Source organism: Miscanthus floridulus, chromosome 14 (genome assembly GCF_019320115.1).
Source record: "Miscanthus floridulus cultivar M001 chromosome 14, ASM1932011v1, whole genome shotgun sequence".
NCBI classification, from domain to species: Eukaryota; Viridiplantae; Streptophyta; class Magnoliopsida; order Poales; family Poaceae; genus Miscanthus; species Miscanthus floridulus.
The window spans coordinates 79,146,246-79,171,184 of NC_089593.1; the positions used below are offsets into that span (position 1 = coordinate 79,146,246).

At 48.0% G+C, this 24,939-nt stretch overlaps 2 protein-coding genes across 9 annotated transcripts; both read right to left on the reverse strand.

The window, feature by feature from the left end:
* Positions 1–12,223: 12,223 nt before the first annotated feature.
* LOC136504433 (uncharacterized) lies at positions 12,224–15,784 on the reverse strand. 2 transcript variants are annotated; one of them, XM_066499366.1, is made up of 8 exons: positions 15,473–15,784; positions 14,467–14,528; positions 14,140–14,376; positions 13,896–14,060; positions 13,745–13,794; positions 13,529–13,661; positions 13,063–13,100; positions 12,224–12,650 (listed from the first exon to the last, which is right to left on the reverse strand). In XM_066499366.1, exons 1-8 carry the CDS (start codon positions 15,585–15,587, stop codon positions 12,554–12,556), a joined length of 897 nt encoding a protein of 298 aa, XP_066355463.1. In that variant the 5' UTR covers positions 15,588–15,784; the 3' UTR covers positions 12,224–12,553. The 2 variants fall into 2 exon arrangements, with proteins under 2 accessions (XP_066355463.1, XP_066355464.1); XM_066499367.1 differs by having other exon boundaries at positions 12,226–12,650; positions 14,467–15,019.
* A 3,696-nt stretch (positions 15,785–19,480) lies between these two features.
* On the reverse strand, positions 19,481–24,681 carry LOC136504357 (bifunctional 3-dehydroquinate dehydratase/shikimate dehydrogenase, chloroplastic-like). 7 transcript variants are annotated; one of them, XM_066499267.1, is made up of 12 exons: positions 24,369–24,681; positions 23,993–24,098; positions 23,108–23,326; positions 22,098–22,453; positions 21,916–21,979; positions 21,723–21,828; positions 21,510–21,650; positions 21,212–21,360; positions 20,953–21,115; positions 20,809–20,856; positions 20,690–20,730; positions 19,481–20,091 (listed from the first exon to the last, which is right to left on the reverse strand). In XM_066499267.1, exons 1-10 carry the CDS (start codon positions 24,617–24,619, stop codon positions 20,813–20,815), a joined length of 1,599 nt encoding a protein of 532 aa, XP_066355364.1. In that variant the 5' UTR covers positions 24,620–24,681; the 3' UTR covers positions 19,481–20,091; positions 20,690–20,730; positions 20,809–20,812. The 7 variants fall into 7 exon arrangements, 4 of the variants coding, with proteins under 4 accessions (XP_066355364.1, XP_066355363.1, XP_066355362.1 ...); XR_010770864.1 differs by having other exon boundaries at positions 20,690–20,856; positions 22,098–22,444; XR_010770863.1 differs by lacking the exon at positions 20,690–20,730 and having other exon boundaries at positions 20,754–20,856.
* Positions 24,682–24,939: the final 258 nt, after the last annotated feature.

Genomic DNA, 24,939 nt, shown 5'->3' on the forward strand with positions numbered 1-24,939 from the left:
CCCTAGGCGAGGGAAGCTCGGCCCTTGTGCGGGTGCGACCCGAGCCTCGCGGGTGGGATCACCCGCGTGTACTGTGGCGGAGCCGGGATGACCCTGAGGGGGAGCCTCTGTTCGCTCTCGAGGACGCGGCCGAGGGTGGGCGCTGGGACACCTTCGAGCAATACCGCCAGCTGGCGGAGCGGTCACTATGGACGGCGCTGTCCGTGGTGGCCGACGAACTGCCCGGAGTCGCCCAGGTTCGCGCTTTCTTTTCTCGTGCGACGTCGTCTTTTTCTGAGTTTTGTTGTAGTGAATGACCCCTGTTCTGCTTCCCCAGGAGCTCGAGACCCGGTCCCTTGGGAAGTTGGTCTTTCTCCGGCGGGAGAGGGACATCTAGGACCAGCTCCAGCGGCAAAAGGGCCTGCTTGCGGGTGCCAACGAGCTTCTGGCGGCGTGGAGCGTGGAGGTGGAGGACCTTCGGCTTCATTGTGCCGATGCGAAGGTCGAGGTGGTCACGGCCTAGGGGCAGGTCGCCCCTTTGGCGGCGTGGGTCAAGGAGTTGGAGGAGGAGCTTACCCGCGTCGCCGGTGATCAGGATGCCTTCAGGTCCCGGGCTGAAGAAGCGACGGCCTTGGGCAAGGCCCTTGCTGGGCAGCTGGGGGCAGAGTAGAGTGCGCACCAGCTAACAAAAGGCGCCTTGGATGAGGCCCTTATGGCGGTTGAGGCCTCCCGGACCGAGGCTGTGGACTGGAGCGGGAAGGCCGAGGGTGAGTACTATCCCCCTCGCCTTCTTCGTTTTTCTTGTGTTCACCTCCTAACTCCCTAGTGTGATGCAGAGCTGGGGAGAGAGGCTTCTAGGGCTGCCGAGGCTTCTCGGGTCGAGGCCCAGCGCCTGAAGGGAAAGGCCGAGGCTTCACGTGCCGAGGCCCAACGCTGGGGAGAGAAAGCTGAGGCCTCTCGGGTCGAGGCCCAACGCTGGGAGCAGAAGGCTAGGGGTGAGTTCCGCAGGCTTCCGTCCCTTTTTTGGCTTGTTTTTCTTCACGCTCAATCTTACTCTGTTTCCTTGGGTGCAGAGTTGGAGGCGGAGGTCACCCGGGTGGCTGAGGCTTCCAGCGCGGTGCAGACGGTGCTCAAGACCAAGATCGGGGAGCACGAGGCGCTGAAAGGTGCCACCCTTTCTGCCTGCAAGGCCTTGGAAGTCGAGGGGGTTCAGTCAGGCAGCTCCCTTGGGAGCCGTTTGATTGCGCTGAGCAGCCAGATGCGCGAGCGGCTCCGAGGAGCGCTGCACACGGGTGTCAAGCGCGCATTGGCCGTCATCGCCTCTCACTACATTGGCGTCGACCTCCCGGCCATCAGTGATGGCTATGTCCTGCCTGATGATGAGGAGGAGGCCGACGCGGCGGTCACGAAGCTGATGGAGGCAGCAGAAGGCCCTGGCACGGCGCTGGCAACATTGTTCGAAGAGGAGGTGGTCCCTCCCCTACCGTTTGCTGATGCTAGAGGCCCTGAGCCTTGACCTGGGCCCAAGGGGCCATGTAAAATAGAGTAGGAATTATCTTTGTATCATAACGCTTGTGGCCGTCGAGGCCTTTCTTTTTGAAGTATTCGTGTTTCTTAGTTGTTTTTCTCGTGTTTCCGAGCCTCTGCCCTCTGTTGCCTCTGATCATATTTCTTTTGCAAAAAACCTCTTGGAGTTTAAGCCGTCCCTTAGGCGAGAGGTGGTGAGGGACTGCCGTATCCCGGAGGCGTAGGCCATCTCGTGACTCTACCGGCCTCCTATTTAGGAAACAGACTTTTCGGTCCATGGGTTTTTTACAACCGATTCGTCAGAGCGCGCTAGAGAGACTTGGCGTAGGAATTTTTTCGAAAAACGACTGAAGAATGGTGCGTGGGACTTAGGGGGAGTCCCCCATCTAGCCCCCGAGGGAGGCTTGGTTCTGCAGAGGCAGAGCCAAGTCTCCCTTACAGTGTTATCGTATTGCCGAGACCCACGATGGGCTCGGGGGGTTACTCGAAAAATTAGAACAACTAAAGAACGCTTCTTAATTGTATTCCGAGAAACAATATATATACAATGCTTGGAAATTTAAGGGTAAAAGCGACGTAGCTATTCTATGTTCCAAGCGTTGGTGAAGATTTCGCCCTTCTCGTTGGCTAGCTTGTAGGTCCCGGGCTTCAATACTTGGGTGATGATGTACGGCCCTTCCCATGGTGGGGTCAGCTTGTGGCGGCCCTTGTTGCTCTGTGTCAGCCTCAACACCAGGTCGCCTACCTTCAAGTCTTGGCTTCGAATGCGCCGAGCCTGATAGCGCCATAGGGCTTGCTGGTACTTGGCCGAATGTAGCAGCGCAACGTCTCGGGCTTCCTCTAGTTGGTCGAGGGCGTCTTCACGGGCGGTGCAGTTGCTTTGCTCGTTGTAGGCCTGTAGCCTCGGGGAACCATATTCCAAATCAGTGGGGAGGATGGCCTCGGCACCATAGACCAGGAAGACAGGTGTGAACCCCGTGGCTCGGCTTGGAGTGTTCCTCAGGCTCCAGGTGACCGATGGGAGTTCGGCGAGCCATTTCTTGCCAAACTTCTTCAACCGGTTGTAAATTCTTGGCTTGAGGCCTTGTACGATCATGCCGTTGGCACGTTCTACTTGGCCGTTTGTCCTCGGGTGTCCTACGGCCGACCAAGCCACACGGATGTGGTGGTCGTCGCAGAATGCCAAGAATTTTTTGCCGGTGAACTGTGTCCCGTTGTCGATGATGATGGTGTTTGGGACCCTGAACCTTGGATAATGTCAGTGAAGAATAGCACTGCTTGCTCGGATTTGATTTGACTGATCGGATGAGCCTCGATCCACTTGGAAAATTTATCGATTGCTACCAAGAGATGGGTGTAGCCCCCGGGCGCCTTCTGCAGAGGCCCGACCATGTCGAGCCCCCATACGGCAAATGGCCAAGTGATGGGGATGGTTTGGAGGGCTTGGGCCGGGAGGTGCGTCTGCCGTGCATAGTACTGGCATCCCTCGCAGGAGCGTACTAACTTGGTGGCGTCGGCAACCACCGTCGGCCAGTAGAACCCTTGGCGGAAGGCATTTCTGACGAGCGTCCGAGGCGTCGCGTGGTGCCTGCAGGCCCCTGCGTGCAAGTCCCAAAGTAGGGCTTGGCCTGCCTCGGTGGTGATGCATCGTTGGAGGACGCCAGAGGGACTTTGCCTATACAATTCATGATTGCAGAGGACGTAAGTCTTGGCTTGTCGCGCAAGCTATCGGGCTTTGGTCCTATCGCTAGGAAGCTCTCCCTGAGCGAGCCAATCAAGGAACAGGACTCGCCAGTCCATGTTCTGGTTGCTCTGGGGAGGCTCCGCGCTCACTTCCATGACCTTGGGCTCGGCTGAAGGAGTCTTGGCAGTCGAGGAGGCATCGAGCCCCGCGGTGGGTTCGGCCGGTGGGCCCTCTTCTGCTGCCGAGGCGTAGTCAACGGAAGGCTTGTGGAGGTCCCTGGCAAAGACGTTTGGGGGGACCGAAGCCCGTGTCGAGGCCATCTTTGCCAGTTCGTCCGCGGCCTCGTTGTATTTTCGGGCGATGTGGTTGAGTTCGAGACCATCGAACTTGTCTTCTAGGCGACGTACCACCTTGCAGTATGCCTCCATTTTGGGGTCGAGGCAGTTTGACTCCTTCATGACTTGATCAATGATGAGTTGTGAGTCGCCCCGGATATCGAGACGCCGTACTCCAAGCTCGATGGCGATCTACAAGCCGTTGACGAGGGCTTCATACTCAGCCACATTGTTGGAGGCGGCGAAGTGGAGCCGAACCATGTAGCGCATGTGTATTACGAGGGGCGAGATGAAGAGCAGACCCGCGCCTGCCCCGAACTTCATCAGGGACCCGTCGAAGTACATGGTCTAGCACTCTGTCCGAATTTGAGCAGGTGGCAGTTGGGTGTCGGTCCACTCAGCCACAAAATCGGCCAAGACCTGAGACTTGATAGCTTTCCGAGGCGCAAAGGTCAGGGCTTCCCCCATGAGTTCGATGGCCCATTTGGCTATCCTACCCGAGGCCTCCCGGTTATGGATTATTTCTCCTAGGGGGAAAGATGATATTACCGTTACCGGGTGGGACTCAAAGTAGTGGCGCAGCTTGCGTCGAGCCAAGACTACGGCGTAGATAAGCTTTTGGATGTGGGGGTAGCATGCTTTGGTCTCGGAGAGCACTTCGCTGATGAAGTAGACAGGTCGTTGGATGGGTAGCATGCCCTTCTTCCTGCCTCTCTACTACTATGGCCGCGCTGACCACTTGGGTTGTTGCGGCGACGTATAGTAGGAGGGCCTCGTCCCTGGCCAGCGGTACCAGGACAGGAGGATTGGTGAGCAGCGCTTTGAGCTTGGCGAGGGCTGCTTCGGCCTCGGGGGTCCAAGAGAAGCGTTCGGATTTTCTCAAGAGGCGGTACAGAGGCAAGCCTCTTTCACCGAGGCGCGAGATGAAGCGGCTTAGGGCCGCAAGGCATCCCATGACCCTCTATACTCCCTTGAGGTCTCTAATTGGTCCCATGCTGGTTACGGCCGAGACCTTTTCCGGGTTGGCTTCGATGCCACGCTCTGAGACTATGAATCCCAAGAGCATGCCTCGGGGGACCCCGAACACACACTTCTCGGGGTTGAGCTTGATGCCCTTCTCTCTAAGGCATTTGAAGGCTATCCTCAAGTCGTCGACGAGATCCTCGGCCTTTCTGGACTTGACCACGATGTCGTCCACATAGGCCTCGACGATTCGCCCGATGTGGTCGCCAAAGACCTGGGTCATGCACCGCTAGTAAGTGGCCCCTGCATTTCTGAGGCCAAAAGGCATAGTCACGTAGCAGTACATGCCGAATGGGGTGATGAAAGAAGTCGCGAGCTGGTCGGACTCTTTCATCTTGATCTGATGGTAACCAGAATATGCATCAAGGAAAGACAAAGTCTCGCATCCTGCAGTGGAGTCAACGATTTGATCGATTCGAGGTAATGGGAAGGGGACTTTTGGACAGGCTTTATTCAAATCGGTGTAGTCTACGCACATCCTCCATTTCCCATTTTTCTTTTTGACCAACACAGGGTTAGCTAACCACTCTGGATGGGACACTTCCTTGATGAACCCGGCCACCAATAGTTTCTGCACCTCCTCGCCGATGGTCCTGCGTTTTTCCTCGTCGAATCGGTGCATGCGCTGCTTCACCAGTCTGGAGCTGGCCCAGATGTCTAAGGCGTGCTCGGCGACCTCCCTTGGTATGCCTGGCATGTCCGAGGGACTCCACGCGAACATGTCGGCGTTTGCGCGGAGAAAGTCGATGAGCACAGCCTCCTATTTCATGTCGAGGGTGGCGCTTATCCTCAGCGCCCGGTCGTCGGGGCAGCCAGGGTCGACTGGGACAAGCTTGATGGCCTCCGTGGGCTCGAATGTCCTGGCTCGACGCTTGGGCTCGAGCAGCTGGCTGCCGAGTCGGTTGAGATCGACGATGAGGGTCTTGGCTTCCACGAGAGCCTTGGCGTATTCGATGCACTCGACGTCGTAGTCGTATGCGTGCTCGTACATGGACTCGATCGTGATGACGCCGTTGGGACCCGGCATCTTGAGCTTGAGGTAGGTGTAGTTGGGGACCGCCATGAACTTGGCGTAGCATGGCCGCCCCAGGATGGTGTGGTAGGTTCCCCTAAATCCGACCACCTCGAAGGTAAGTACCTCCTTGCAGTAGTTGGACGGGGTGCCAAAGTAGACGGGAAGGTCGATGCGCCCGAGGGGTCACGTGCGTTTCCCTGGCACGATGCCATGGAAGGGCGCGGCATCACCCCGGAGCCGCGAACGGTCGATCTCTAGGAGCTCTAGGGTGCTGGCGTAGAGAATGTTGAGGCCGCTGCCTCCGTCCATCAATACCTTGGTGAGCCGGGTGTTGCCGACGATCGGGTCAACGACAAGCGGGTACTGCCCGAGATTCGGGACATGGTCGGGGTGGTCATCTCGATCAAAGGTGATTGCTTCCTGAGACCAGTTGAGGTATCGGGGAGTGGCCACCTTGACTGAGAGGACCTCTCGGCGCTCCCTCTTCCGCTGGCGCGTGGTGAGGCACGCCGAGGGTCCGCCAAAGATCATGAAGGCGTTGTGAACCTTGGGGAACCCATCGTCCTTGTCATCGTCCCGGTCGCCGGCCCCTTTTGGCTTGGTGTCATTGTTGAGGGGCCCGAGCTTGGCGTAGTAACGCCGGAGCATGGAGCAATCCTCGAGGGCGTGCTTTAATAGGCCCTGATGGTACAGGCAAGGTTTCCTAAGCATGTTGTCGAAGGGCCTAGGGCCCTTGAGGCCTCAGGGATTCTTGCGTTCTGCGACCGTGACCAGATCGGCCTCTAGGACCTCCTGCTTCCCCAGGCGGCCCTTTTTCTTTCTCTTGGGGAGGTGGGAGGCTGAGGCCTCGGAGGCCTCGTCCCTCTGCTTCCCCTTGGCGTTGCTGTCGGGGAAAATGGCTCCAACAGCCTCTTCGCTCGAGGCGAAGTTGGTGGCGATGTCGAGGAGCGTGGTAGTTGAGCGCGGCACGTTCCGACCTAACTCTCGGACCAAGTCTCGGCAGGTGGTGCCGGAGAGGAAAGCCTAGATGATTTTCGAGTCGCCGACGCTGGGCAATTCGGTGCACTATTTGGAGAAGCGCCGGATGAAGTCTCAGAGAGACTCGTCCGGTTTCTGGCGACAGCTCTTAAGATCCTAGGAGTTCCCAAGGCGCACATATGTGCCCTGGAAGTTCCCGACGAAGATCCTAACCAAGTCGCGCCAATCGTGGATTTGTGAGGGAGGAAGGTGCTCAAGCCAGGCTCGCGTCGAGTCTGACAAGAGCAAGGGGAGGTTGCGGATGATGAGCAGGTCATCGTCCGCACCACCTAGCTGGCAGGCCAGGCAGTAATCGGCAAGCCAGAGTTCAGGGTTGGTCTCGCCGCTATACTTCGCAAGATTGGCTGGTTGCCGAAACTGGGCCAGGAAATGAGCAGCGCGGATGGCTCTGCTGAAGACCCGAGGGCCTAGCGGTTCAGGAGAAGGACTGCAGTCCTCCTCACAGTCATAACGGCCACCTCGGTGTGGGTGGTAGCCCCGGGCGGGCCCCTCGTTGTCGTGGCGTCGTCGCCTGCTGACCACCTCATGGTCTCCCTACGCCTCGCGTCGATTGCCGAGGCGGTCAAGCAGCAGGGGGACCCTATGGGCTATCGGTGCTCGAGCGGGCTCGGGACGAGCCGAGGCTTCCCTATCCTACCGAGGCGGTGCTGCGGGCAGGTTCGAGGTGCCCCCGTGCCGTCGGGAGGTGGAACTCTCGGCCTACTGCACCGCGGCGGTCTCTAGGAGATCTCGGAGCTCGCCGCGGACCCGTCGCCCCTCCGTGGTAGAAGGCTCGGGCATCGCGCGGACCAGCATTGCCGCAGCCGCGATGTTCTGGCTAGCGCGATTGAAGACTGGGGGTTGCTCGCGCCCTTCGTCGTCGTGGATGCGGTGATGCACATTGTGGGCCCTCCATCGGGCTCCTCCGCCGTCGCCGCGACCTCACTGCTCCTGTTCGAGAGAGTCTCGAAGCTGCTATAGAAGGAGTCGGTCTTGTTTGACCTTGGCCTAGAGCTCACGGAGTTGTTACAGGTCTGGGCGTTGAGGTCGCGCAAGGGTGAGGTTCTCGTTCTGTGCTGCCAGCAGGACAATGCGCGGAGGTGTGACGGCGCCTGTACCCGGGCGAAGCAGGGAACGGCTACCCGCCCCCTCGTCCTCCTCGCCCGCCCTCGGCATCCTGAGCCCGACGTGGAAACACTCGCGAGTGGGGTCGTAGGTGCCCTCGTCGTCGGAGTCAGAGTAGCCGAAGCAGTAGTCGCTTGCGGCCAAGAAGCGGTGCATGGCTTTAGGGTTGTGGAGTCCGGAGAAATCCGCTCTGGGCCATGCCTCGTCCTCCTCCGAGGAGTCGGCATGGGTGTCGAGGTTGAGAGCGAAGCGCTGGCGGCGTCCTAGGGGATCCTCGTGAGTGGAAGTGTAAGCGTAAGCATAAGAGGCGGTGGCATTTCTCAACCCAAAGGGGTATGGGGATGGTGCCGTCACCGGTCTCTACTCCGCCGGAGTTGGCTCCTCAAGGAGTGGTGGGGCGGAGCTTGATGACTGGGCGTCGCCGCGTGCCACCGGCGTTTTTCCCTTGTCCAAGCTCAGGCTAGACAGGTCGCCAACCAGGGACCTTGCGCCAACAGCTGGTCGTAGGATACCGGCGGAGAGTGGCGTGTCGCCCTAGATTCGCGTAGCGTTGGGGTGATCCTGCTCGCGTCGTGCCTGGCGAACGCGGCGAGAGCGGCCGCCCGGGCGCCGCCTGCGCCTGGGCTGCCGGTGCGTGACTTCATCGTCGGTTGGTGGGGCTCGGGGCATGAGGAGTACCATGTCGTACTCATGCCCTAGAGACATGAACTCTAGGCTCCCAAACCAAATCACCGTGCCGAGACGCAACGGTCGTACGGGGTCTGCCATCCAGAAATTGTTGGGATGACGAAACTGACACGCAGATTCCCCTACCTGGCGCGCCAACTATCGGTGTTTCGGACCGAGGGGTCCTCAACCAACTAGTGAATTTGTACTGCGTGTTCTCGATCCCGGATGGTGATGCAAAGAGACACAAGGCTTACACTGGTTCAGGCGATCGGTGCCCTACATCCACTCTGAGAGATTGATCTTGTATTCCTTACACCGAGGTGCTTGTAGTAGGGGGTTACAAGCTGGGTGAGAGAGGGAGCTAGTCCCAGATCTCGGCACAGAGTGATGGGGGCTGCTTGAGAAGTTGCTCTCAGACAGCAGGTGAGTATGCGTGTCACAGGGTGTTGTTTTTGTGTGTGCCTGTCTTCCTCTCCCGTAGAAACAGCCCAAGTCCTTTCCTTTTATAGTTGAAGGGAGGACCAGGGTAGTACGTGTGCTAACTATACGGCGTCGTGTGAACGGAGGCGGCGTGTCCGAGCTCTGTAGCCTGTTCCTGTGGTGGTATGGTCGTCGGAGTGGTTCGTCCTTGAAGCGCTGGGGCAACGTGCTGGTCACTTCCGATCCTGTGCGTCATGGAAGCTCTAGGGCTACCTCGAAGTGGGTGTGGCGGTCAATGTGCAGGTCACTGTGGGTTGACTGCACGTGAGGCCGAGGCTCGGTCGGTGCCGAGGCCGAACCGTGGTGGGGTCTCGGCAGACGTGAATCTCGAGATGGCCGAGGCCCTGATGCAGGGTGCCGAGGCTCGGAGGGAGCGGTCGGTCCGGTGCGCTGGTTCGGAGGCGATGATGACCTGGGTCAGACCTCCCATGCCGCGTTGTCCTCGGGGTGGGTGTTACGGGGCACAGCGTAGCGCCGGCGCTGATCGTGGGCACAGCGCCGGAACACAGTGGCCGGTAATCCCCGTCATGCTTTGTCTTAGCCGGTATGGTGTTGACGCGACTCCTCGTCCCGTCGGCCACTCCGTGGTGTCGAGCTGTCGTCCGGCTGAGATTGCGGAAGTGGTTAACGCATTAATGGGACGTGACATGCTGTCGGGAAGACTGGTCGAGGCGGGAGCGACGGGTTATTGCCAAGCCGGCCTCGGGCGATACGGAGAATAGCTGTCTCATCCGAGGCTGTACGCACGGGGCCTCGGGCGAGACGGAAACTGGGCTCCTCGCCGAGGCTTCTCGTGGGAGGCCTCGGGCGAGGCGGAGATTTCGTCAGGGTGTTGAGACCTCCCGTGCGAGGCCTCGGGCGAGGCGGAGAGCCAGTGGGCTCGGACGGGGCTGGTGGTGAACCCATGACGTACCTTCTGGCTTTGTTTGTTGATGAGATTTAAGTGACTCTTTTGGTGTACGCTCGGGGTACCCCGATTTATGGTACCCGACACAAAGTATCCTAGTCGGCTATATGGTAGGTATTCTATTTGGATTACAACATCTATAAGAGTCCTAATAAATTATATCTTCTATCATCTTGTGGTACCCAGGGTATATCCCCCACATGAACCCATCTTTTAATAGTTTCTTTGTCTCTTACATTTTTGTCACTCAGAACTCTTTATTTTCATTTACTCATGCGTCCAATTTACTCCGATCTCCTGATAAAAACGCCAAATAGGGAGCAGATATGGAGTTTTTATCGACCGTGAAAACTTACGAGTTGGAGAGGATATTTGACAAGTTTTATTTTTAAGGAGCTCTTTTACCAAACTGTTGGATGAGTTTTTCCATTTTGCTAAAAAATCAAAACAGGGAGTTGTTTTTCAAAACTCCATGAGATGCTCTAAATGATTAGCCGATTCCTAGTGCCCACATATATACATGTGTATAGGGTAACTCTTTTTCAGGCATGATATTTTCTCTAAAACGCAGAAGAGCTATGCTTCCTTGTATTAAGAAGAAAAAAGTAGGGCAAGAGCCCTTATACAACTCACACCACACACCCACCATAAAAAAATTTACATTCGCGCCTTGGACAAAAGAAAAATCTGACCTTCTACTAGTGTAACCCTAATCTCCAGGGAGGGGGGCAGTCAAGAGGGATATTCCTCGAGTTCCTACCATCACCTAGAGACGCCTTTCGTCAGCAAAACTCATCAATCTACCAGCAAGATTAGGTGCTGCTCCATCAAACACACAGTGATTCCGATGATTCCATAGAGTCCAAGCACCAAGAATTATAGTGGAATTAACCCCGCCCTTGATTAAGCCGCTGGCTGCTTCATCTACCTTTTTCCACCATAAAACAAAGGAGGTATCACATTTTTCAGACATGATAAGGACTTCTGATCTCGTTACCTTCAAAAACCAACATCCGTTTGGTTAATATGAGGATCCTAATCTGTGCATCCAATCTAGAATATTTGTAGTTTGGTCATATAATGGAATTTAAAAGCTCTTCAGAGTATTTTGAGATTAACTTTTTTTGTTTGAAGGTAAAACTTAATGATAATTTCATCAACAAGAAAAGCATTACAAGTCATTGCTACAGAATAGCCTATAGGTCAATGCAGTGGCGGATCCAAAGGGGGGGCTGGGGGGGCTCCAGCCCCCCCTAATGTCTTGATTTCAAGCCTAATCACTGTAGCAAAAGCTTGATTTCACCATTAAATCTTCATGCAAATCAACATCTCCATTGTTTTAGCCCCCCCTTATCCCGCATCGTGCATCCGCCACTGGGTCAATGGAACGTTCACGCTCACAGATGAGGAGATTAACAATCTTCAGATACATGCAACAACTCTCATGGAGTGATTTTTTTAATGCTATCTTATTCGGAATCTGATCATCTTTGACATTCAATTGCAATTGAATGTCAGGGAAGCTGTGAAAGATAAATTGAAAGTAGGGTTGAGATAGAAGCAGCTAGTTCCTGTTATACCATGAACTAAATTTTGCCTCTTTATATGTAAAATCCATTAAAAAGGTTTTTTATCTAGAAAATGCACCATTTGTTTCTGTCACGTTTTCCATTCTGTTTAGGGGGGGAGAAAAAAGTCCCCGTTCCAATTGGTACAACCATATCTTGTAATTCATAAAGATTATGTGTTGTATGCTGCTCGCTAAGGGCCCGTTTGGTATGGATCCATATTCTCGTAGAAACATTTCGGATCTAGATTCTTGCAAGAAACGTTTTGGGTGATGAATCAGAATCACCTTATGAGACCCCTAAGTTTTTGCTGGTAGCATAGAATATGATGACTCTTGTGTTTGCAGTAGTCAGTTTGTGCCATTGTTCACACTTCGCACTGTCCATGTACATATTTCATCAGATGATCGAAGCATTATAGTGTTTTCTATGGTGTTTGTGTTTTGGTACAATCAGATGATATGATCCTCTAAGGCTATGCTGAGTCTTAATTCTGTTCTAATTTCCAAATACCCCCAAAAACTACATCCGAGAATTGAGCTAGTTTCAGGGGCTTGGGTTGTTCATATATCACTAAAATTCTGGATCCATCTATGAAGCAAGAGAATTTGATGTTCCTTGCACAGGTTTACATGTTGTCCAGATCTCGATACTCAGTGTTCCAAATGAATTCATATTAGATCAGTTTCAGGTTATCCTTCAATCCTCAATATGGAGAAAAGGATATTTGAATGTATGCTGATACAACACAGTAAGGAAAAAACGTGTCACAGTGCGAATCCACAGTGAGCGTTCATGTTACTATCATTGACAATGCCACACGGTACGCAGATGATCTGAATGCAAAATGTTGGTCTCTCAAGAATAATGCAAGACTATGATCTGATTGCACACAAGGTCACATGTATTGAGAACTGTTTTAGGTGCCACATCAGATGAGTACATAAAAAACTATCCGTTCATATGCTATGTTTGTGAAACAAATTTTTTCCTTTGAGAGAGCCAAGTATAAATTGTACCGATAATAATTACAATCACGTCATTTCAAAATTTAGAATGTGGTATGGCAAATCTGTAGTTCGGCTTCCCAATCCTTAAACATCCCAGTGGGTGCTTATCTTCTCCCTTCTCATCACGAATGATGAATGAAAAATGATGTGAAAATTCGGCTAGAGTATGCCGTTCAACTGTTGGACTCCCAACATTATGCAATTTTGGGTGGTACTAGATAGCAGTCATTCCTGCAAGTTCACGCAGTTTCTCGCACACGACGAAGGTGATCGTTGTCTGAGGTCCTAATCTCGCAAACGTGGCAAATCCGCTGAAAATATACGAGCTTGTTAGGAGGGGAAGCTGTAAAATTAATGCAAGTTGAGTAAGTCAAGATTTGTATTAGCTGAAATAGCAAGTGCCATGACGAATCATGTACTAAAGCACTTCCAATATATAGAGATTTAACAACGAAAGACAGCATGAATTTCGACTCCAAATATAATGCTTTAAATAATTCTGACGCAAACTGTGGCTGATAATCTGTGAAGCATTATACTTTGCTGGTCTTTCATTAGCTCATTTTCCAAGATATGCTGGTAAAGCTAGCATGTTCATTTTTTGTTTAAAAAACTAAAATTAAGTACAAATAAAGATAGCATGTTTAACAAATCAAGCTGATGAGTAAACAACCATTGTCATAACAATATAAAACTTATAAATGTGGTACATGCAGTTCTCACCCTTTATAAAGTGACTTCACACCCTCTGTCACCACAACCTGCAAGCCAAGAGAATGGAAATAAATATTAGAAGAATACCTTTATGTTGTTGGTGCTCAAGGTATTGTATTTCCAATCTCCTCAGTTGTAACATTCCTTTTCTCATCTTGTGACAATAGTTCACTACTAAGTAGTAGCTTAAGGCCCTGTTTGTTTGAGCTTTTGGCCATTTTTAGACAATTAGCTTTTGGACTTTCCAAAAGCAAAACAGCTCCCACAAGCCAAAAGCCCAGGAGCTCATGGCTTTTGGCATCCGGGAGTTTTTTTTGGCTTTTGAAAGGTCCAAAAGCTCCCAAGAAGCCCAAACAAACAGGCCCTAACAATTTGGCAGTGCTTTCAGGCACTTATAGAAAGTAATTTTAGCAATGTTTTACCAGGAGCAATTCCTAATACCACAAACATCAAAACGAAAGATTAAGATCAACACCTGGTAAGCACAATGGAATCCATTCCTGTATACTCTGGCACCTTTGGACTCCCGTTGCAGCATTAACCGTGTTTTGATCATGTCTACAGGTGCGGTCACAAGAGTACCAGCTGTTCCAGCTATGCAACTCGAGCTTCCAAGCAGATAAAGATTAGCCATCCATTCATCTCATTAAAGGATAGATATCATAATATAGAAATAGAGAATTCACTGTACATGAGATGTAATTGGAAACCTTCTTCAAGTGGTGTCCACTTCATTAAGGCCTATAATGAATACAGATGAGGAAAGATCTTAGAACTGACATATTGAAGTAAACAACAAATTTATTCCTTTATAACAAATATATAACACAGATAATAAAGACCTGCTTGGCCTCGTCGTAAGTTGCCATTTGTGATGCGGTGAGGCAACCTGCTCTTGCCATTGCTGGGCCAACTCCTTTCCAAAGTGCTTTGAACCCTTCATGCGCTAAAACTTTCCTCATCTCTCCTGTTGTACTGGTACTGATTTTACTCATCTGCAACCTCACCTACAGTATGTGTTCAGTTCAGATCCAGTACATAAAACAAGTCACACTTCTGAAGTGAGTTCATATCAAGATAGAGTACCTTCAAAACCTCCATGGGATTTGTTAAAGCAGTTGCAAGGCCCCCAGCAATGACTCCAGATGCAAATTTAAAAGCAAAGTTTGTTGAACCAAATGCATAACTGCAGACATGCTTGCAGGGCTCGTACAACCCTAACCGAAGGCCACCATACACAACAGATCTTGTCAACGCTGGTGCAAGTCCCAGGTAGAGTGATCGAGTCCCTTCCACTTCAACCATTTGTGTAAATATTGTTCCCTAACATATTTCGCAATACACATATAACTAGGAAATGAATTTAACATCAGAATAAGTGAAAAATATGAAACCTGGAGGTGCTGTGAGTACCATTCCAACTAAGTTTCCTCTTTGCCCAGCAAGCTGCATTTGAAGCCTGACTTTGATAACATCTGCAGGACAAAAATGGTGGTAGACCTATATAAAGAGTAACTTATTTTCTGGACAAACAATATATATTGTATTTTGTAATAAAATTAGAAGCACAGAAATGTACAGTTAATAATTGTTATACAAGTCAATTTAGACCTATGTACTCAATTCTTGGTCCTGGTACCAGTTACCAAATACCCTGTAAAATCAAAGAATGTGCAATTCGAATTTAATAACCAACTCTTTGAGGATGAAGATTGTGCAATTTTTCCTGTACGCCATCCTTGACATTATCACATTACTCAAACATTGTACATTTAGTATAACATTCTCCTCATCCATATGTGGTTGTTGTTTTTTTTTTCATACGACTGTTATATACTCCAGTCCAGATAACGTGACTATTTGTCGCCTTCTTGAAAAGGGGGGATCAACCCATATTAAATGTTTTGAGTGGCTGAATCCAGCGGCATATTAAATCTTTTTCTAATGGAAGAAGAAAGGCATCAACCTGCCAAGAATGATCATAATCATATATATGCTTCACCATAAAGCAAAACCATTCCATACCCATGAGCACTCTTTTGGCACAGACAGTAACACCGTTGAAGTTATACCTGAACTACAACTGAAACCTAAAACCATTTCATTTCCTGCAGGAAAATACCTAGTTGCATTTATTAGGCACATTTTTTAAAACCTTTTATTAGGCACATTTTCCCAATTAGTATATGCTGCTACACTATCTAGCCGGCCTCATATTAACTAGCAAGGAATTCCCTAAGCAGAGAGTTGAGGCGAGAACTTCTGACTGGAGGAACTAAAACGAAATCCAGAATTAGCACCCGAATCATACATGCCTATTTCCTTGCTGTCCTTCCCCAATCGAAACCAGAGGCAGCTCAAGAATAGCAAATTACCCAAAATAACAAGCAACAGATGAGAGGAAGAGCACGTAGCTGACCGAGCGGATGAGTGACGGCGGTGGCGGCGGCGACGGCGGCGCCGCTGGTGCCGAAGTGGTACAGCCCGTACCGCCCCGGCAGCGGCTGTCGTGCGTCTCCGTACCCCGGCCGCATCACGGCTCCCTCCTCAGTTCAGATACCCTTTGAAAGAGAACGCCGGCGAGAATCTTGGCGCTAATGGAGACGGCGGCCAGCGACTCTTGGATTGCTAATTCGATGGGAGGAGCGAAAAAAAAATGCCAAAGAGAGACAAAGAGAGAATTTTCACGTGCTACGTATCGATTGCGTCATTTGCAATCGCAACGTCTTTATTGCTATTCTTTTCAGTCGCATCGGCAATTACTTCAATATATGAAAACTCTCCTTTCTTTTTCTGAAAAAAAATATATTTCAACACTTGTCTTGAAAGGTGATTCCTTCGGATACAATTATTCGCAATTGGTTGGATACAAGTTAGGCAGTTATCCTTTTCGTCGGGTCTACCAATAATTTAGCATAAGTTAAATAAAACAGACTAGAAAGAAATAGAAGTGAGGATTGATAAATAACTTTGTGGATGGAAAGAAAAGTATTTGTCTATCTATATTTATGCTCTCTTTCTATAAAGTCCCTAGGAGTGTATTGAAGGGGAAAAAGAAAAAAGAGTATTATAGACACCGCATCTATTTCTAACTTACATAGGCACTCGGCTATCTAACTAGGTGGGCGAAAGTGGACTTTGGTGAGTTAATCCGAGCAAGGTGAGTGGCGGACAGAGATTGTAAGACCGATGATCTGAACTCCGTCCATTAAATGCGAGGCGCGAAGCGTTTCAGAAAGACCCTATCCACTTTTTCCATTATGTGATAAATCCACTATATTACGATCAACCATTGATTGGTATCTCTTACGGTGACATGAAAATTAGAATGTATAAAATATTTGAATGTGAACTTCTCATTCTAAGCATTAAAAGGGGTGAGGGCTGGCTTAGTGGCTTCACTTTTTTAGGTTATTTCATTACGTTAGAAGAACCTTTTAGTGAATTAAAAGCTCTGTCATTCCATCTCTTGGATAAATAGAGGGAGTTCAAAGTCCTTTGATGTTCCTTGCAGTTAAAATTGGAGCTTTACAATTACTCCATTCATCCTAAATTATAAGTCATTTTAATTTTTTTAGAGAGTCAAAACATTTTTAGAAAAGAGAATATATTTAATATCCTACCTTCTGCATCGACTAATGCATATAGCTGTTTCTTATTACACACAAGAGTACTTTTGCCCAAGAAATCTCAAAAACAAAGTTTCGAGGCAAATAGAACACAATTAAAGTTTCTAAAAGACACATCTAAAAACCAATTCTATTATTGAATCTCCAACCATGTCTTGAAAACACCTCCATCGCGGTTGTTTCAATATTCCTGCAACCCATCTTCATCATCTAGCGATCCTCCTCCTCCTGCAATAGGAACCAGGACCTAATCCAGTAGGTCACCCTAAACATAACCTGCAGATAAGATGGTGCTAGGACCTTGTCAAACACAATATATTCCTAGTTAGCCATAACGCCCAACATAATGCACTAGCTCCCACAACTATCTGAGATTTCAGTTTTCTATTTAACCCTTGCAACCAACCTATAAACATATTATGAATGCTAGTTGGAGGTATTAAATTAAAGCAAACATGGACAATTCTCCATATAAATTTAGCAAAATGGCAGTCAAAGAGTAAATGTTGTATAGACTCATCTGAATAACAGAAACAACACTTCTTATCTCCTTGCCACCGTCGCCGTACTAGATTATCCTTTGTTAAAACTACTCCCTTATATAAATACCACATAAAGACTTTGATTTTGAGAGATAGTTCCAGTTTCTATATTAGGGTGTTATAAGGGACAACTTTTGCTATCAATAATGCTCTGTACATAGATTTAACTGAAAACAATCCATTCTGTTGTAGCCCCCACATAAAACAATCTCTTTGGTTTGTTAATTGTACATTGGCAACCATCGCAACCACGTCGTGCCATGCTTGTAAATTAACGCCTACCAGCGATCTCCTGAAGGCTACGTTCAACGGTACCATGGATAGCACCGTTCTTACAGATGCACTTTTTTCCTTAACAATATTATATAGTGCTAGAAAGATAAATTTTAGTGGACGCGGTCTTATCCACGCGTCCTTCGAAAATCGCACTCGAGACCCATCAGCTAGATTAAACTTACCCAGCGAAAGAAACTCCCCCCTTTACCTTCATAAGGCCAACCCAAAACAATCTCCAGGCATGTATTGAACCTGAGTCAACGTTTTGTCCCTTAGATATTTATTTTTAAGCATCTGTTGCCAAACACCCCATCTCCATTTACCAACTTAAAGAACCATTTACTTAGAAGACACTTATTATGGACATCTAAATTTAAGACTCCCAACCCTGCTTGATCTTTTGACATACGTACTACCTCCTATTTAATCAATCTATATTTTTTTTTTTTTTGCCGAGAGCTAAAGTAATCTAGTTTTTTCATAATCCCTCGAGGTACCTCAAAAAAGGAAAACATGAACATGGGGAGGCTGCTCAAAACAGAATTAATCAAAACAAGCCTCCCTCTTACCGACAACATCTTACTTCTCCAAAAGTTTAGCCTTTTTTAAAATCGTTGTTCAATATGTTTCCAATCCTTATTCATGAGTTTTCTATGATGCATAGAAATTCTTAGATATCTAAAAGGAAAAGCCCCCATATCACACCCAAAATTGTGTACATACTCATTTTGTCTGGCTTTGGCCGCTCCATAACAAAACATTTCGTTTTCATGGAAATTGATCAGTCCTGACAGCTGCTCAAAAGCATGTTTTTGCCTTCTCTAGATCATTATCCATAAAGATGATAATGTCATCTGCATACTGAAGGACCGAAAATCCATCAACTACCAAATACGGAACAACCCCTTAGATTTGTCCGGCCTCTTTAGCTCGTGATACGAGGACAGCCAGCTCGTCAACAACTATATCTGACTGAATTCATTGCATTGCAGCTACCAGCTATCCGCCTGTTCGTTTCGGTTGGATTGCTCGTATCTTACTTATAATCTATGGCTTGAACAATTTTTTTCTCTCACCAAACCAGCCAGCAGTACTTTCAGCCATGGCTTATAAGCCAATCCAGTCGAAACGAACAGGCTGTATCCGGGTTGTTCCCACATGGAGGCTTCGGGGTGGGGCTGGAGAGGGTGGTGATGCTCCTCTGTGGACTGCACAACATCACGATGACATCGCTGTTCCCCCGCGATCCGCACAGGCTCAATCCATAGCCGTCGTCATCTTGGCTTCTCCCCATTATCCATTATCAATTATCATCATCATAGGTTTTTGCCATATTCAGGGTTTAGACTGCCTGCGTTTGTTACTGTACTAGCTAGGTTGCTGAAAGGCGAAGTGAATGTGAATCCTTTCGGCAGCAATGTTGTGGATTAAATTAAAGTTGCCCCCTCTTTTAGGGATGGCTGTTGATCGCTGTGCGAGAACTGAATGACCAAAGCATCGTCTTCCTTTTCATCGTACTCAAGATGTGGCAATAAGATTTGTTGGTTATCGATCTACGCCCTGTTCGCTCGACTTATAAGCCGTATTTTTTCAGCCAACGAACAATATTTCTCTCACACAACAAATCAGCTAACAGTACTTTCAGCCATAGCTTATCAGCCAAGCCAACATAGCACTAGTAAAGTACTAAAGTGACGAGTAAGGCCCCGTTCGGCTTACCCTATATTCGGCTTGTTCGACTTCTTTTTTCAGTCGAAACATTGTTTTTCTCTCACAATAATTCAGCCAGAACAGTATTTTTCAGCCAGTTTCAGACCAGCGAACAGGCCATCCAAGGGCTAAGATCTATTAGTTATCTATGGACATGTAATAAACGTGGTGTATCAAGGGCATTTGGTCTAGTGGTATGATTCTCTCTTTTTATTATTCTAGTCCTTCAACCAGCAGCCAGCCTTTTCCCACCTCAAGATAGACGGTTAACCTAACTTGACCCATTCTTGGAAAGTGTAAGAATGATAGCCTGCCTCACAATTTCCTACAGCGACATCGCATTTCATGTTTGCAACTGTTCGAACTGTAAATCTAACGGAATACTACAATTGATCCAGCTGAAGAAAACTGTACATTTCACTTGCTCAACAGAGGCTAAGGGTCTCCTCAAAAAAAAATGAGGCTAAGGTTCTCCTCAAAAAAAAAATGAGGCTAAGGTTCCTGCATTTATTTCTGGTACATGCAAACCGATATTTCTGCACAGTAGGGGTCCGGCCATATTTCTGCAAACCGATACCAAATAACCACATATTTCCTACTACAGAATCTCAAGCAAAGCTTCCTTGCTGTTCTTTGATGTGCACAGTAGGGGTCTAGGGGAACGCAAAATTTATGCTCATACAAGTAACGCACACCAAAATGTTTCAGCTAGGGACATCTAATTTACAATGGCTGAGAGGCAAACTAGTCACAGAATCCAAATCTAAAAAAGAAAAAAAATAAGGACATTCTTGGGCATGGATGAATCTCTCACAGACGAGGCTTCATGGTGTTACGGTTGTCCAACGAACTTGCAATTGCTCGGAATTTGTAATCATCCACTGAAAGTAAGGGAAGAAGGAACTATTAAGTAGCTGTCATTCATTATGGTCAGTCAGTGGATGCGCATACTGTGGCCAGGGCCATGTTTAGTTGCCCAAATTCCAGAATTTGGCACTATGCAAAAAGAAGATTTTCCGTCACATCAAACTTGCGGTGCATGCATGGAGTACTATATGTTGACGAAATCAAAAACTAATTGCACAGTTTAGTTGTACTTTACAAGACGAACGTTTTAAGCCTAATAAGTCAACGATTGGACAATTATTACCAAATAAAAACAAAACGCTACAGTAGCTACAGTGCCACCCGAATCCGGCAGCGCCCATTCGGTGGCCGAACTAAACGCGGCCCAGATAAAACTGATCTCAGCATATATCAAATTGATTGTGTCACAGTTCTTGCACAAATCAAAGATCTAACAGTGCTTGCAGCCTTGATGAGAGGAGGAACCGAGGAACAACTCTTAAAAATGTTAAAACAGTTTATTGTTTGTTGAATAAACAACAGAACTGAAATACTTCAAACTTTCAAAGATAATGGAACTGAATCTTGGTAAGTAATAAGAAAAATGTCATAAGATGAAACCTATGTCCACACCTGAGATAAAAAGGGGTGGTTTCTACAGGTTGAGGAAGAAGCTGGAAGGACGAGGGGACGCAACTGGAATCAATTGTGCAGAAACTACGATTGAAGGGAAGCTTGCTCTTTGGACAAACCTTACTATGTCTTTGTCAGAACAATATCACGCATCAAGCTATCTGGAGCTGTATGGCGAGCCACGTGAGAAATGGTGTAAGATGTACTAACTACTATTAATTGCTTAATAATGAAATGAAATATGAAAAGGCCAATCAAAGTACCTGGCATGCCCGTGAAATGCTCAAACTGACCCATAGCTTGCCGTATAAACATCTCCAGACCACTAACAACTGTAGCTCCACATTCTGCAGCTTCTCGGAGAAGTCTGGTCTCTTTTGGTGTGTAGACCGCATCAAACACAACAGCATAAGATTTGAGTGCTTGCTGCAAGATAATATTTAGTCATTAGACTAGCAGAAAAAAGACAGAATATCTCGATTAAAATTGGCAAAAAGAAAAACAGGTAACCTAGATTAAGACCTTAGATAAAGGAGTTTCATTCACATTTGGATGCATTCCAATGGCTGTTGTATTTGCAAGAATCATCCCTTCCTCTGGATGGTAGTTTTCCAAATCCGCCAGAGTCAACGCAGGCCCACCAATTAAGTTGGCAAGTTCTTGTGCACGTGCTGGAAAGTGGAAGAGTTGACTCAGTTCTCAATGTATACATGTTTCTCAATCACATTTTCACAAATCACATTTTCACAACACAGCAATAAGTATGTGCAAATTAATGATAAACATCGATGAAGCAGAAGTGTCCACAAGAGTCCCATACCAAAAGTACGGTTTGCGATTACAACTCTTGCTCCCTTCTCCTTTGCTCCATATGCCAGTGCTTTTCCCGCACCGCCAGCCCCGATGACAACAAAAAGCCTTCCAGCCAGTGGTGATGTGTCTGGATCCGTTTGTTCAGATGCTGCAAATCGGCCAATTAGAACTCAACATCGACCAGCAACAATTTACCAATACTATAGTCACGTGTAGAAACCTCTTATTCCATCCTCGATAGCAGATATAGCTCCAACATAGTCAGTATTATAACCAACAAGCTTTCCATCAGGTCTTCTAATGATTGTGTTAACAGCTCCGATGGCCTGGATAAAGCATCATACTTTTGAATGTAACCCTAGGTGTGCTAAAATGTTCAGCAATTCTTTATGTGACAAGCAAAAGAAAATTACCCTGGCAATGGGATCAACCTCATCACAGCACCTAACAGCAGCTTCTTTGTGGGGAATTGTGCAACTGTGGTCCAGTTGATTGGACGGAAAGAAAAGAAAAAGGTCTGATCAGATATGAGGTACATTTGGCTAAAACAAACATCATTGCAACATATGATTTGGCTCACCAAAAAATTAACTACCTGAAGCCAGCAAAATCTGGTGAAGAGTATGTATTAAGAAATTTAGCCAAGTCATCCACCAAAAACGGCACATACACAGCGTTGAAACCCACTGATCTGAAAGCTTCATTATGCAAAATTGGGCTTTTGCTATGACCAACTGGCTTCCCAATGATACCAAAGACCTTAGTGTCTGGGCCTATCTGCCTAATATTGTACAGATTTATCAATTCTGCAGCCGTTGGCTGTGCAGGTGCAGACTCTTTTCCTTTCTTGAGAGACCCAAAAGTAAGGAATCCACCATATTTTGGGCAAAGAACCCGAGAAATAAAACCTCTGTCATTCATCACCAGCCCAATGATTGGCACCTGCTTTTCCTAATTCATTATTCAGATACAAGATAACATGAGCTATGAGTTATGTAAAGGCAACTGAGAAAAGAAGCATGGAAATCAACACACAGCACAAAACCTTTGTCAAGAGAAAAGCTCTAAACCGATATTTGTGCATCATAAGTGTGTTCTTAATTAAGAAGTTCACCAATCGTCTTGTGCTGCTGTGCTAAAGATTATGATATCAAAATATGCAATTGCTTTTAACAGCCGTTACAGTAGAAACAAAGCACCAAGCAGATATCTTTAATTTTTTAGGTGACAAATCAGATATTTGCACCAAAGGGTAGAAATTGAAATTTTAGCTAAGTTAAATACAGAGTGTAATTTCAGTCTAGTTCCCATTGAAATTCAAGTTCATTGGGCAGCAGTAACAATGGTTTTATCATAGTACAACTCACTTGATAAAATGGTAGCTAAGAAGCTTTTTCTCAAAGTAGCAGATTGCTGGGAGGCTACGAACAGTACGTATTTGTTGACACAACACTATAATATGACAACAAAGTATCAGCAGCAAATTGCACGTCACAGAGCAATAAACAATAGTGAGATAGACTAAACTCCTAGGAAATGCAAACTGAAATTCCATGAACAAAATTCATATATGCAGAAGTGAAAAATAGTCAGATGCTAAATCACCTGGCAATGAACAAGTATTTGAAACATTTTTGCCACATCAACAATTTCAGTAGCAGTTGTAGCTATTTTCACGATATCAGCCCCCGTTGCTTGAATCTGAGCCACCAAATTTGCAAGTTCTTCAGATGATGGAGTGCTCTCATAGTTGTGGGATGAAACTATAAGTTTACAGTTATCAGGTTTCCTCCCAGAAATAAGTTTCATAAATTTGTCAGCCACCTGCACAACACAATGTAATGATCAACTCCAGACTCACCCTCACTGGTTTAAAGGATAGCAGGGCTAATTGACATTATCAGTACATGAATATCGAGCATCTGTTACTAATATTTTAGTACCTGTTTCATATCATTACTATCTTTTTTTTTTCAAGTGGCTCTTGTTGGCTTTCATCTCTAGCCTACGCTAACTTGGTTATCAGAAGACTATTATTTTTAATGACAAGTATTTTTAATGACACATGATAACCAAACAAGCTTAACAACTGACCAGCTGTGGACAGGGATTCAGATCAGTGCCTGTCTCATAGGGTTGAAAGTCATGAGAATATCGAAATCTCAAATACCTAATAATCAACTAGAATTGCACTACACCCAAGTTACAAGATTATATTTGTCGGCACTGAGCCACCAAGAAAAAAATAGTGCAGTAAAAAAAAAGGACGTATCCAGTGCAGAGAGCTCCCGCTCTGTGCGGGGTCTGGGGGAAGGGTGTTAGTGGCAAGCCTTACCCTCGCCTGTGCAATGCGAGGAGACCGCGACTCAAACCCGGGACCTTCCGGTCACAGACGGTAAGACTCTACCGCTTGCACCAGTGCAGTAAAATATAGAAATAAAATTTTTTATTGACTTCATGAAGTGAAAGAAAAATAGGGGAGGAGCCAACCTTAAGCTCAACATCCACATATTCAGCGCCCAGCTCCATTGCCAATAGCAGAGCCTCGAAGCGTGATTCGTCATCGCCTTCGTATTCACCTCCTTCCCACTTGGGCCTGTGCAAGCAAAATCAAGCAACACACTCACTTTGCTTAGTAACACTGCAATAATTGAAATGTTGATACAAAATTAACCCCCATTTTGCTCCACTCAATTACACTAAACGTCTAAACTAAACCAGCTGAAACCTCTGTAACTGCCTACGATTCCCCAATCGAATCCGGAATCGGAATGCGCCAAAAAGCTGTCTTCGAGGAGAAGGCGGAACCTAACCCCCGCGCGCCCATCAACCGTGAGAAAGGGAGGCCAGGCCCTGACGAACCCACCTGTAGGTGACGAGGGCGGGGAGCGGGCGGGGTTTGGCGAGGATGACGGGCAGGTCCCTCCGCGGCGCGAACCCGACGAGGCAGTCGAGGCGGAGCTCCGCCACGTCGGCGCCGAGCGCGGCGGCGGCGGCCAGCTCCTCCGCCATCTCCCGCGGCGCCCGCGCCGTCGCCGGCACGCAGACCATAGCCCGCGGCCGCGCGACCGCCGCGGCGGCCGGGGTCACTGCCGAAACCGACATCGCCGTCGCCATCGGGGGAAGCAGGCGGCTTTGCGTCGGGGTTGGTGCGAGGAGGGAGGAATAGGGGGGTTTAGCTGCACGTTTGGTTGGTGCCGGAGGTGGACTGGATGGTCTAGTAGGAGTAGTATGTGGGAACCGCCGGCGCCGCTTCGTTGGCGTCGTGGGGCCGGCGGAATCCGGCGTGGCGCGTCACGATTGGTTTGAATTGTAGGTGCATGGAACACATGGGCACGCCCGTCGAAGTGCGCGATCAAATTATACTCAAATCAAAAGTAAAAAAAAAATTGTTTATTCAGGAAACGATTCTCTGAATCCAAATCTGGAAGGGAACG

What these genes read in the sequence shown, in the direction of transcription:
- LOC136504357 (XM_066499264.1), bottom strand. Translation starts at nt 24,619, where the DNA reads ATGGCGACGGCGATGTCGGTTTCGGCAGTGACCCCGGCCGCCGCGGCG. An exon ending in ATGTGGATGTTGAGCTTAAG is followed by an intron (nt 23,327 to 23,992) that starts GTTGGCTCCTCC and finishes TGTGTTGTGCAG; the next exon opens with GTGGCTGACAAATTTATGAA. An exon ending in ATGAAACTCCTTTATCTAAG is followed by an intron (nt 21,116 to 21,211) that starts GTCTTAATCTAG and finishes ATTATCTTGCAG; the next exon opens with CAAGCACTCAAATCTTATGC.
- LOC136504433 (XM_066499366.1), bottom strand. Translation starts at nt 15,587, where the DNA reads ATGCGGCCGGGGTACGGAGACGCACGACAGCCGCTGCCGGGGCGGTAC. An exon ending in ATCCCATGGAGGTTTTGAAG is followed by an intron (nt 14,061 to 14,139) that starts GTACTCTATCTT and finishes CACATACTGTAG; the next exon opens with GTGAGGTTGCAGATGAGTAA. An exon ending in GGTTTCCAATTACATCTCAT is followed by an intron (nt 13,662 to 13,744) that starts GTACAGTGAATT and finishes TCTGCTTGGAAG; the next exon opens with CTCGAGTTGCATAGCTGGAA.